This window comes from Lontra canadensis, unplaced genomic scaffold (genome assembly GCF_010015895.1).
Source record: "Lontra canadensis isolate GAN:19392208 unplaced genomic scaffold, GSC_riverotter_1.0 scaffold2, whole genome shotgun sequence".
Lineage (NCBI taxonomy): Eukaryota > Metazoa > Chordata > Mammalia > Carnivora > Mustelidae > Lontra > Lontra canadensis.
In genome coordinates this window covers 33,948,148-33,961,491 of record NW_022630996.1, presented here as the reverse complement: position 1 = coordinate 33,961,491, position 13,344 = coordinate 33,948,148, and the positions used below count along the sequence as shown (strand labels likewise).

The 13,344-nt window shown below is 38.2% G+C and overlaps 2 protein-coding genes across 6 annotated transcripts in view; one reads left to right on the top strand and one right to left on the bottom strand.

Annotated features, from left to right (window-relative positions):
• Window positions 1-13,344, bottom strand: part of KIAA0895 (KIAA0895 ortholog) — a 91,615-nt gene that overhangs the window by 65,146 nt on the left and 13,125 nt on the right. For 2 of the 3 annotated variants that reach the window (XM_032871575.1, XM_032871585.1), the window contains exons 1-2: window positions 6,823-7,007; window positions 431-500 (exon numbers count right to left, since the gene is read on the bottom strand). The exons of the other annotated variant lie outside the window; for it this stretch is intronic. In XM_032871575.1, the coding sequence (XP_032727466.1) occupies window positions 431-500; window positions 6,823-6,936 (184 nt within the window). In that variant the 5' untranslated portion in view covers window positions 6,937-7,007. Of the gene's footprint in view, window positions 1-430; window positions 501-6,822; window positions 7,008-13,344 lie in introns of those variants that run through there. 3 annotated transcript variants of the gene reach the window in all.
• ANLN (anillin actin binding protein) overlaps window positions 6,801-13,344 on the top strand; it is a 50,701-nt gene continuing 44,157 nt past the window's right edge. For all 3 annotated transcript variants that reach the window (XM_032871552.1, XM_032871562.1, XM_032871542.1), the window contains exons 1-2: window positions 6,801-6,906; window positions 12,585-12,738. In XM_032871552.1, the coding sequence (XP_032727443.1) occupies window positions 6,889-6,906; window positions 12,585-12,738 (172 nt within the window). In that variant the 5' untranslated portion in view covers window positions 6,801-6,888. The remainder of the gene's footprint in view (window positions 6,907-12,584; window positions 12,739-13,344) is intronic.

The window sequence follows — 13,344 nt, the reverse complement described above, 5'->3', positions numbered from 1 at the left end:
TATAAATTATAGTGTGAAAAGTACATAAAAGAATTGTTCCTCTTTATGAAAGGATTTGCTGTAGTCCTTTAATTATGAATTCTCTTAATACTCTTCCTCACCACTTGAGAAAGTAAAAAGGAGATTAAAACTGTATAAATTTTGAAAATAGTATGACTGTAATTACATTGGGTTTTAAGAACAGTACAATATGTTCAGAAAGCACAATTTGTTTTCCTTCACTTTGGAATATGAAACGTTTTCATTGATTAAATTAGAAAAAAAATCTGATGCTAAGAAGCATTAAAATGTGATGCTAGGGACCATTAATAGCAAAGATAGTAATAAATAAAACGGCCCTTTTCTATAACATGTATAAGACATTCTTTGATGGTTCTTATTTCTTCATTATAATAAATGTGTAAAAGAAGTGGCCTTTCAGCCAGATAACCTGAGGTAGAGAACTTGACTTTAATCCTTCTTGCCACTGCCTTGTTGTTAGACCTTGGACTTTTCTTTCCCTATAAAAATAAGAATATTGACATCATTATATTATTTTGTGAATGAAATGAGAATTAGTATCAATGTATTTTGAAAAATTAACTGTATATATATAACATTTGGAGTGTCTTTATCGAGTAAATGCTTTCAAATTCTTGTGTTTTTAGCCCTCCATTAATTTTATCTGTGAAAGATATATTATTTCCTTTTTTGAAAAGTAAGGATCTTAGAAGCAGCAAATACTCATTTATAAGTGTCACCTTTAATCTACATAGCCTTGATTCTATTCTTAAGTTAATGTAATAAACTGTGGTCTTTACCTAAATAACTTGAGAGGTTGTGATTTCCATTTAAAAAACAGGGAAGACAGTTCTAATAACATCATTTAAGCCAAACGGCACAGTCTAACTACTAATAATCATGTGATTTCTGCATACATTTCTTTGCAACAGTTAAAAAAGAACTTTTTTTTAAGAAATTAATTCCAAGAGAAAAGCATGGTTGCCATTTTTTGGGCCTTTGGATGTAGCTCGAGGGCATATTTACATCATTATTGTGTCTTTGGTGATCCAAATAAATTAATTAATTGAAATGTCAAAAGTATAAACAGTCTAGGATTTGAAGTCAGGCAGATTTGATTCAAATTGTTAGGTGATGGTCTGATCACTTAGTCTCTTTGTATCTTGGTTTCCCCGTCTCTAAAATAGGAATAATACTTATTTTATACTCATTCATTCAACAAACATCTACTGACCTTATGTTCCCAGAAGGTGCTGAGTTACAGCTATAAATCAGATATGTTCCTGCCATTCAATAGCTTACACTCTAGTAGGAGGGACAGATAATAAACATAAATACATAACAAAACTAATTCCACATAGGGACGTCTGGCTGACTCAGTCGGTTGAGCATCTGCCTTGGGCTCAGGCCATGATCCTAGGGTCCAGGGATCAAGTCCTACATGGGGCTCCTTGCTCAGTGGGGAGCCTGCTTCTCCTTCTGCCTGCCACTCACCCTGCTTGTGCTCTCCCTCCCTCTCTGACAAATAAATAAATTAAATCTTTAAAAAATAATAATTCCACATAAGTGGTAAATGCAATGAAAAGAATAAATCAGCATAATAAATAGCATAATAGGATGGAGAGGGGGCAGAGAGGAAGGGAGTGGCCACCCAAAGAAGGAAGTTTTTGAGGACGTAGTACATTCCATCTCACACTCAATTAATGAGGAGCCAGACATGTATAGATCTAGAAGAGCATCTAGGAGGTAGAAAATTCTTTTTTTTTTTTTTAAAGATTTTATTTATTTATTTGACAGACGGAGATCACAAGTAGGCAGAGAGGCAGGCAGAGAGGGAAGGGAAGGGAAGCAGGCTCCCTGCTGAGCAGAGAGTGATGCGGGGCTTGATCCCAGAACTCTGGGATCATGACCTGAGCCGAAGGCAGAGGCTTTAACCCACTGAGCCACCCAGGCGCCCCTAGGAGGTAGAAAATTCTTGAAGAAAAAAGGAATTTGGCCTTTTTTTGCCCAGAAGAAAAGCCCATGAGGCCGGAGCCTTGTGAAAAAAAGGGAGAGTATTGTAGAGGAAAACGGAATCTGGATCATTTAGGGCCCTGTAAGTATGAAAAAGAATTTGGATATTATTCTAATTGCAATGAAAGACATGAACTAGCTCTGAATAAAAAATTGACACTGCATAATTTACATTTTAAAAAGATCCTTCTCTATAAATAAATTACTAAAACTAATAAGATAATTGAGTAGGTTTGCAATAATCATTTATGTTCCTACATACCAGTGATGATTTAAAAACGAATAAAAAGATATGTAAAAGTAGCAACAACAAGAGTACTAAGGAATAAATCAGTTTAAAGATTTGTAGGGAAGCACATTATAAACATTTTTGGAAAATATTGAAATAGACCTAAATTAATGAAGATCTACCACATTCACAAATGGAAAGGCTCAATATCACAAAGATGTCAACTCTCCAAATTATGTGATAAATTCAGTACAATTCCAATAAAAATCTCAAGAGGATTTTTTTTCTCTTTGTGGAGTTTGACAATGTAACCGTAAATTGGAAAAACAAGGAGCCAAATCAGCCAAGTCATTTCGCCAAGCGAATTTAATTTTTAACTTGCCTACCAGATATGAACACTTAAAATTAAGACAGTTTGATATTAGGAGTAGAATAGAAAAATGAACCACTTGAACAGAATAAAGAGCTCCAAAATAGACCTATATGTACATAAAAAGTTGATATATTACAAAAGTGGCATTACAGGTTGGGGGGAAAGAATGGACAAATAAGTGCTGTTAAGACATTTGGTTTCCAAAAAAAAAAAACAACAAAAAACAGGTAATTTAAAGACAAAATGATGAAAACAATACTTTTTAGTAAAAATATGGGAGAACATCTTTACAACCTCAGAGTAGGGAAGGATTTCTTGAAACATAAAAAGCACAATCCCTAAAGAAAAATATACATATATCTAATTACATTTATATTAAACATTTTGGTACATTCAAGACATACTAAGGTGAAAAGATAAACCATAAACTAAGAAAAGATAATTACAAGCTAAAAAGTTATTTTTCCAGAAAATACTAAATTAACAACAAAAAGTCTATGAATCAATAAGAAAAAATGAAGTGTATGGAAAAATAGGCAAAGCATATAGAGTTGACATTCACAGAAAAGGAAAATTGGAAGACCAATAAACACATGAAATGATGCTCAAGTTCAGGAGTAAGAGAAGTACACCCAGACAGAAATGGCAAACTCTAAAAAGTATCCATGTGCTAGGGAGGCAATGAAGTAGCTGGCAAGCTCATGCACTGCTGACTAAAGTAAAACTTGTGACAATCATTTTGAAGAGTAAATTTATTTTTAATATCTGGTAATAATATTGAAATATATTTATCAAAATAATTCCTAGGTACATTACTGTAGATAAAATTTTTCATGTGTATAAAGGAGACATAAAAATATTTATAGCATCACCTTACGACCCAGCAATTGCACTACTGGGTATTTACCCCAAAGATACAAACGTGGTGATCCAAAGGGGCACATGCACCGGAATGTTTATAGCAGCAATGTCCACAATAGCCAAACTATGGAAAGAACCTAGGTGTCCATCAATGGATGAATGGATAAAGAAGATGTGGTATATATATACAATGGGATACTATGCAGCCATCAAAAGAAATGAAATCTTGCCATTTGTGACAACATGGATGGAACTAGAGGGTATTATGCTTAGTGAAATAAGTCAATCAGAGAAAGACAACTATCATATCTCCCTGATATGAGGAAGTGGAGATGCAACGTAGGAGGTTAGGGAGTAGGAAATAAATAAATGAAACAAGATGGGATTGGGAGGGAGACAAACCATAAGAGACTCTTACTGTCACAAAACAAACTGAGGGTGACTGGGGGGAGGGGGTTTGGGAGAGGGAGGTGGAGTTATGGACATTGGGGAGGGTATGTTCCATGGTGAGTGCTGTGAAGTGTGTAAACCTGGCGATTCACAGACTTGTACCGCTGGGGCTAATAATACATTATATGTTTATTAAAAAATTAAAAAGTATAGCATCGTGGAATCTTTGGAATGAAATATTGTTAATGAGCTAAACATCCACGAACAGGATAATGGATACATAAATTGCAAGAATATTCATATAATATAATATAGCCCTGAAAATGAATGAAATGCAACTATTAGTGCGGATGAATCTCATAAAAAGAATATGGAGCAGAAAAATAAACAATTGCAGAAAAATACATACAATAAAAAAATTGTATGTAGATCACAATATATTGTTAAGGATACATATGTAGATGTAATGAAAGTACCTAAATTTCATGGGAATGATAAGCATTAATTCAGGATAGTTTTAACCCTTGGGAGCAGAAGGTAAATGGAATTAAGAGACTCACAGGAGACTTCAAGTATAAAATTATATATCTCTTTAAGCTAGGTGGTGGGTACATGGTTATGTTTTATTCATTACTTTTTTGGAAACCAGAAATATTTTATAACACAAATTTTAAAAAGAGAAAACTTATCTCCAGCTTATAGACTGAAGAATGAAGTACCAGGGGGTAAGAATGGAAAAAAAGGAGACATGGTAGGTGACCATGGCTGAAATTCAAATTTGAACGGCTGCAGGAGGCCGACTCTGATACTGATACTCTTTTAGAGGAAGAGTAGACTTCAGTATCTAGCACAGTTTCTGGCAGCTGGGAGGTGTTGAACATGTTGCAGCTACTGTTTTGGTGGTTGCTATCATCTTCACCGTCCTCATTATCAGTGTAAAGACCAAAGACATAAGGGGATTATGAAGCAAGATAAACATTTGGAGTAGCTCTTTTGTTCTATGTGCTTTATGTATCTCTTTTAGTCTTGACTAGAATCTGGTCATAAAGAATCTAAGGCTTGGGGTGCCTGGGTGGCTCAGTGGGTTAAACTTCTGCTTTTGGCTCAGGTCATGATCTCAGGGTCCTGGGATCAAGCCCCGCATCTGGCTCTCTGCTCTGCAGCTGAGCAGAGAGAGCCTGCTTCCCCTTCTCTCTCTGCCTGCCTCTCTGCCTACCTGTGATCTCTCTCCCTCTGTGTCAAATAAATAAAATCTTAAAAAAAAAAAAAATCTAAGGCTCACAGACTACATAAATTTCTAATGACTTCTTTCCCAATATTGTTTAAAACATTTTCTTCCTCCCCTCCAACACATATACTTTCCTGTCTAGTAAAAATGCAAACTTCTTTTCCTCATTGGTTCATAAGTAGTGTATTTTGAGTTAAGTATTAATAATTTGATACACCAAACACTTCAGTAGTGGCTAATTACAGAATACTTCTGGTTCTGTTTCAGTTTTTCATCTGATCCTCCTAATAACTCTGAGGAATTCAGGGCAGTTGGTTATTCTTGTTTTATAGATGAGTAAGCTAAAATCTAGAAAGGCTAAACCTTTAGTATGTTGCTAACTTGGTGGCCATGAATTTCATGAAATTCTGTGTTAAATACTTTATGATTAAATGGGCATTTTTCTAGGTAAAGGGTCAGCTTCAACTGTATTTTCAAAAGGTTTTAAAAATAGTGGGTTGAATGATTTGCCTAAGGTCAAATGGTCCTTAGGGAGTCAAAATCCCAAACAAATTTCTTCCTGCTCCACACTCAGAATTCTTTTTATTACAACCTATACCATCAAATTTCAAATTAGAGGTATTGTTAGTGAAACACTTTTTGTAACGTCTACTGACTGCTAAGATGGAAAGGTTATTAAATATACCAAAACATCTTACTTGGGAGAAATAGTTTTGGTTTGTTCAGCCGTTAGGCAGTCACTCCCTCATCTACATGGTGTTACTTTTCAACTGAACAAGTCAGGAACTGTTGTCTTTACAAGCCCTAATACAGACTTGTTGAAGAAGAAATAATTGATACAGTAATAACATAACGTATTTTGCAATTCTGAGTAATCCGTAAAGAGCAATCATGAGACACAGCTTGATCTCATGGTGGAGAGGGGACCATGAGCTGAGAATGGGATTTTCCTTTCTCCTGGACAAGACTGACTTGTCTCAGGGTCTCCCCGCTCTCGGCTGTAAAAGCACATAGGTGGATGGCTTCCTAACTTTCCAGCTCTAACACTGTATAAATTTGGATGGGATTTAAGATAGAAAGGCAACACAGGAGTTTCGTGTATGAACTTTTCAGTCTGTTAATATTAGCCTTACTTCCCAATGAGAAACGGTCTCTAGCGCCCGAGGTGGGTCGTTAGCCTCAAATATCCGGGATCCCACTAGAAGAACCTCTCATGAGGGTCAAGCCCACAGCCTCCATAAGGGCGACGTAGCGGCGGGGGAAAAAAGGCCACCAGGCCAGTGGGATTTCAAACATAAGGGCTGTTAATCCTATATTAAGTAATGAGGGAAGGCGGAAAGGTTCCAAAAGATCGGTTTAAACAGGGTGCCTGTGCGAACGTTGGGGTGGGGCTTCGGGTCCCGGAGCCGGCTGGAGCGCCCGGAGAGCCGCACCTCCGCCGCACCCCGGCCTCGGGAGCCGGGGTGTGACCGAGAGGAGGTGGTCTACGCTCAAGAACCCCCGAGGCCCGGCACCGCCACGTGACCGAGAGCCCGGGCGGACAGAGGCGTGTCCCGCTCCGCCCCGCGCGCAGGCGCGCTGTACAGGCGCTGAAATTCAAATTTGAACGGCCGCAGGAGGCCGACTCTGACACTGGAGGCTGAGGGGGTAGAGGAGAGGAGTTTGGGAGAGTCCTCCCCGCCCCGGCCTTCTGGTTTTCTCCAAGTGACACACTGAACCGAGACTTACTTTTCTTTTTCTGAATTTGAACCACCGTTTCCGTCGTCTCGCAACCGACAGGAGAAGCCCGGGGCGATGGACCCGTTTACCGAGGTGAGAAAACTTGCGGGGATAGCTTGCCATCGCCACTGTGGGCTCCTACCCTAACCCTTCCCACCTTCCGCGACCTCTGGGCCCACCGGGCGGAGGGCGCGTGCGCGCGCGTGCGCAGCGTGTGTGTGCAGGGGGGCCCTTGGGGGAGCCGTAGGGAGAACGGGATGGGGGGAGGACGCCGCCGGCTCCGCGGCTGCTGTGGGTCCGCGGTTGACGTATTGCGGTCCTGCCGCTGAAGCCTCGGGAGGAAGGTTTTGAGCCTGTCCTAAAAGGCGGTAGCGAAAAGCCTGCTGTCAGCCCGGATTATTGTAAAGCCCCTCGGTCGTAGTGCCCTGTTCCCTCCGAGGGGGAGGTTGGGGCCTGGCGGAACTGGTCCTGCTGGAAGTGAAAGCCGGGATAAAGTGTAGGGTGGAGTCGGGAGCTTGAATGACTCAGTGCTGTGTGCAGCCGCCGCCTGTAAATGGAATGTGATTTGCGGCGTTCAGGCGGCCCGCAGAATGCCCTGCATTTAAAGGATGCTGTTAACGAAATGACAGCAAAACGTTAAAATAAGCCAGTACCTGAAACCATTGCATCCGTTCCTATAGAGTCAATAGTTTCTTCAGGTCTGATTACTCAGTTAAATAGGGAAGAAGTTTCATCCCCGAGAATGGAAAGGAAACCGTGCTAGCCGAATATATACAAACAAAATTAAAAGCCGACAATTTAAAAAAAAGCAGAGTAAAGAAATAGGAAACCTCTTTGTGTGTGTTTATGGAGCGTAACATTACAGCAATACTTGTCTTTTGTCCTTTGGAAATTGAATATGGATTAATTACGTCGTTGTGTCAATTATTTTTCTATTACTGGCCAGTCTTGTTGAGAATGTACATGGACATACTTGAGTTTTGTGTTGCCAGTTGTCTACTCCCTGTTCTTCCAGAACAGTTCCTGTTTCTGTAGGTTGTTGTGCAAGTTTCAAACTGTTACTTCTTGAGTTGTTGCAAAGTGGCCCTAAAAATGTCTGGACACTGGATTCAAAAACTTAAATGCTATGGAGAGTAGAAATACTTCTTTTTTTGGGGAGATGTAGTTTACAATTCCATAAGTCTAAGATTGTAAAAGTTTCAGCAGTTACAGTTTACTTGGATTCAAACATAATATTTATTTTTGTTTCAAATTCTCAATCATTTAGGGGAAAACATTAGTTAACCTTAAGGATTCTGACAGAAAATGCAGAACACATTTTGTATTAGCTTTAAAAAATAGGGCTGATCATGCAACATATATTTTTCACATACTTTGAAATTAAAAAGATATTTTATGTTACTAAGCTAGGATAGGATTCCTTAAAACATTAGCTCTATGTCCTGAATATTCTTTTTATTCTCCTAAGTAACAGACAGGAACAGCACATTTTGAAACTTGGCTGAAAATCGTACTTCATTTTACTTGAAAATGACATTCCGAAGCTAGTACAAATCTCCGTTGAAAGAAACTTTTATTTGAAGAAAGCTTTCGCTTTATAGTGTGCTCAGAAACATGTATGGTTTACATTATAAAAAGTTAGATCAGTTGCAGTTGGAATAAACAGCTTTGAAATCTTTTCCTTAATTGGTAATGAGTGAATAATTTGAGTTGGTTCCAATGACTAGGTGCTTAATTATAGCATTCATAACATTTTTGCACAGGCAAGTGAACTGGTACAGATCTTTGTCTTAAAAGGACTGAAAATAAGTTAAAGTAGTTTTCTCAACTAGAGTTCTTTATCAGAACCACAGAAAATGATTTGAGAAACTATTTTGTTAATTTTCCCAAATGTGATTCATAACCATGCCATCCTGCAAGCATAGGAGAGATGTTAATTCATTACATTAATGTCAGAGCATTAAGGGCTAATTCTTTTGGTGATTCTGGTTGAAAAAACTATAGCCATCCTAGACTCTCTTTTTCTCAAACAAGGCTGTTGTGCATTGCTTCTCCACCTTGGTGTCACTGGTGCTGTCTGGCACACTCTTCTCTCCCTGCCCCTTCTGCTTGATTTAACTTCCAGCTCTCACTTTGATATCCCTTCTTCAAAGGCAGATCACCTTTCACAGTGCTCATCTCACTTGCATTTACCTGTTGAATATATTTCCTGTCCGAATGTGAGTTTCATGAATGCAGGCCTGGTCTTTCCTACTCAGAGAGGTTTCCCTAACATCAAGCACATCCAATAACATTCTGTTGAAAAAAATTTTTAAAAAGAGCCATTCAGTGCAAATTATTTTACAAACACATAATTATATACAACAGTAATTGTTAGAACATTTTAGCCATGTTCTTTCCTTTATTGTAGAAAATTTCAAATTCTCAAGTATAATAACTCCACACGGACTCATCACCCTGCAAAACATGGCCATATTATTTCACTGTATTCCCCTCAAATCCCTCCTACTGGATCATTTGGAAGAAAATTGTAGAGATCATATAATTTCATACATAAATACTTCAGTATTTATCATTAAACACTAAACACTTGAAAAAAATCATAGTGCTGTTATCACACCTAAAAATTTAACAGCAATTCCTTACTATTATCAAATATTCTGTCAATGTTCACATTTCCTTAAGTGTCTCATTGTTTCGCATTTTGAATAAGACTCTAGACAAGGTTCACAGGGCAGTGTCTTTCTATATTCTTCTTGGACTAACCAGAAATAAGGAAGCCATCTTGATTCATGGACAAACAAGCAGTGAAGGCAGATGTTTATTATTATGACCAGCTGATAACATTTAAAAAGTTACGTTGATATGAAGTTGTTTCTCATGACAATAAGTTCTTAAAAAGAACAATTGGATTTAGTCAGAAGACAGTTTGGGTGTGGAGCCTAATGCAGGGCTTGAACTCATGACCTTGAACTGAAATCAAGAGTCTGATGTTTAATGACTGAGCCATTTAAAAGACAGTTTATAGCAAAGTGATTAAGAGCCCAAACTCTGGAGCCTGATTTTTGAATCCAGCCTTGCCATTTCTTTTTCTTTTTTTTTTTTAAGATTTCTTTATTTATTAGAGAGAGAGAGTCTGAGACTGAGACTGTCGTAGGGAACCCCAGGGCCAGGTGTGCCAAGTCAGAGCTTTCTGTGTAGGATCCTTAAAAGAGAAAAGCCACAGTTAAAATATTCTGTAAAGCATCTTCTCTTGTGCAGTAAATAAACATGCTGTTACTTTGTGTAATGGACTTTCTTCTTATTTTTGAAAAGTAAGTGAAAATCTCTGTATTGACATGGGAAAGAATGCTGCTAGAGTATATTGAAAATAATAATTTATATTGAGTGTACGCTGTTTAAGAAGGTGGGGGGGAAAAAGAAGGTAGGGGAATCAGTAATACCTCCTAGAAAGATTTCTGTCAGAAATGATTTCAGATGTGTGTGTGGCAGAGTTTGCTTAGACTGTAAGCTTCAGTTATTCTAGATTCATCCATGTGGAATGTCATATTTCCCAGTTACATTAGTTATTGCAGTTTTTTTATGCCTCAATTATTTAAAGAAGGAGCTGTAATGTTTGAAGGAATGTATCTTATAAATAAAGAACCCCTGAATTTCTGATGCATTATTATAGAGGCTTAGACTTAATGAATTGTTGAGTTTATCTTCCTTAGATATATAATTTCTTTTAAATCAATCTTTAGTCCTTATTTTGTAGATAAGGGAACATTGGCTTATCTCTCTCAAATTTCTTAAAGTTTTGAAATCTTTGAATCTAATGTAGACAATAGAGTACTTGTGTATGTTTGAATGGCAAAGCCACATTCTTTTGTAATCAACCTCTTGCTCATAGTAACTGAAAATATACTGACTCACAAGTATTCTAACTGACCAGAGTGGAATGTGGGCATGTCCATGAATGAATAAAATTAAGCTAGTTTTGTATCTGGGGAGTGATATGTTTTATCACGGGGAAATTATCATATATATATATATGTGAATTTATATAACAGTACCACTTGTGAGTTTGTTAAAGACTTTTATTTAAAGGGTGAAGGACTTGTGTCTTGGGCAACTTTGGGTTCATGGATTAACTCTTTCAGTGACATGGCATTTAGATTTAGCCTCACTTCTTTCAGTGAAGAAATCATTCCTAAGGGAGAGAGTTGTACCTTTCAAATTTAGCTATTTCTTTTGCATACTCAGAGGAATTTTAAAGAATAATTATTCTATTTTAATTAAGGAAATTAAAAAGTTCGAATGGGAGTGTAATTCCTTAGTCTTCACTAACACAGTATCTGCGTGTGGGGCAGCGTATAAACTCCAGCCAATAATTTGCATGCCTCCTTTAGGCATACTTTTGAAAGAAAAGGAATTGTTTTACAGGGTCTTGTGTTTGTTCTGCCATGCTGGTTCAAATAGAAGTATTAGTTGATTCAGGGTAAGAACAGAGTAATCATGAGTTTATGGAATGGTTAAGATATCAACTTAAAATTGTTTTATAATATATTGATACTGAGTTAAATAAAACATGGGATTTTTTTAGGGTTTTTTTCATCTTAGGAAATGTCATGTTTTCAAAAGACTAAATATGTTAGTTATCTTTTGCTGTTTACCATTATACCAAATCTTAGTGGCTGTATTAGTTTCATTGCTACAACAAATTACCACACGCTTAGTGGTTTAAAATCATAGACATTTATTAACTTCTGAAGGTCATAAGGCTGATGGATTTTACTGGGTTAAGATCAAGGTGTTGGCAAGATTGTGTTCTTTCTGAAGGTTCTCAAGGAGAATCTGTTTCCTCACCCTTTGTAGCTTCTGGAGGCCACCTGCATTTTTTGGCATGTGGCCCCCTCCTCCATCTTCAGAGCCACAATCCCATCACTCTAAGCTCTGCTTCTGTTGTTGCATTTCTGACCTTTCTGACTCTTGTCTCATAAGGCAACTGTGATTACATATTGCCCCCCCATATAATCCAGAATAATCTTTCCATCTCAAGACTCTAAATCATATCAGCAAAGTCCCTTTTGCCGAATAAAGTAACAGATTCACAAGTTGATGAGATTAGGAAATGAACAGCTTTGAGAGACTATTATTGCCCCCGAAGTGCTTGAAACAACCACCGCATTATTTCTCATGATTCAGTGGCTCAGTAATCTGCGTTGGGCTCAGCGAGGCTCTGTTTCCAGTGGTGTCCCCTGGAGTCATGCCGGAATCTGCAGGGATCTGGCAAATTATCTGGTACTGGATGGTCACAAGTCTGGTGGTTGATGCTAGCTCTCAGCTGGGCCAAGTGTCTCTAACAGGCTTGACCTGGGCTGCTTCACCTGGTGTTCTAAGAGAATGAGAAGAGAAACTGCAAGACTTCTGATGCCTGGGTTTGGAAGTCATGCAGTATCACTTCTGCCACATTCTGTTGGTCAAGGTGAATCATAAGGCCAGCCCAACGCAAGGGTATGGAAATAGATTCTACCTTTGGATGGAAGCAGAAAAAACTTCTGGCCATTTTAAATCGCATACAACCAACCTAACCATTTTATTCATATTACATCTGTGATAATTTTGACACTGGGGTGCTTATTTGGTGAATTTTGACCTAAATTACATAGGATTTCACATTTGGAATGTATTTAACTGTTATATGGTAATTGATGATTTTAGAAGGTACCTCAAGTTTTGCAAAATTTTGACTAAACTTGTGTTTTAACGCTGCTGTATTACATATATAGAAACTGCTGGAACGAACCCGTGCCAGGCGAGAGAACCTCCAGAGAAAGATGGCCGAGAGGCCCATGGCAGCCGCAAGGTCCATGACTCACGCTAAGAGAGCCAGAGAGCCACTTTCGGAAGCAAGTAACCAACAACCCCTACCTCGTAGTGAAGGTAAAAGACTTGGGGGGGGGAATAAAATTGGCATCTTTTAAAAGAGATAAGCCCCATTTTATTGTGCATGTAGAAAAACCCAGGTCTTTGGGAGACAAATGTAATAATAGCCTCTGTGAAAAGGTCAGCCTTCTAGTTCAGGCTGATTGTATTAGGCCTAGACCTACAAGACCGGAGCAGAGTATCCAATAAATACTTCAAATTAATTGGTCTAACATAATTTTCCTCAACCCAAAGTTACCCTTAAAACCCCCATGGGGAGAAAAGTAAAGGAGCAGAGGAACACATACATAGTAGTGGTTTGGAGTTTATCTACCCCTACAGTGCGGGAACAGCTGACTACCAAGTTTTCAGATGGTCTCTGGCACGAGCAGGTTAACAAATGGCAGACCTGCTTGTGGAGGCTTGAAATTTAATGCGCCTTTTCATCCTGTGTCTGTTGAACCAGCTCTAGAGCTAAGCTCAAGGCATAGGTGGTTGATCTAAGACCTGGTGAATTAGACAAAAATAAATAAATATACAAACAAACTAACCTAAACTCACCCAGAAACTTATTTTATTCTTTCCTAAATCCTGGAATTCCCAGCCTGTATCAGTAAGTTAGCT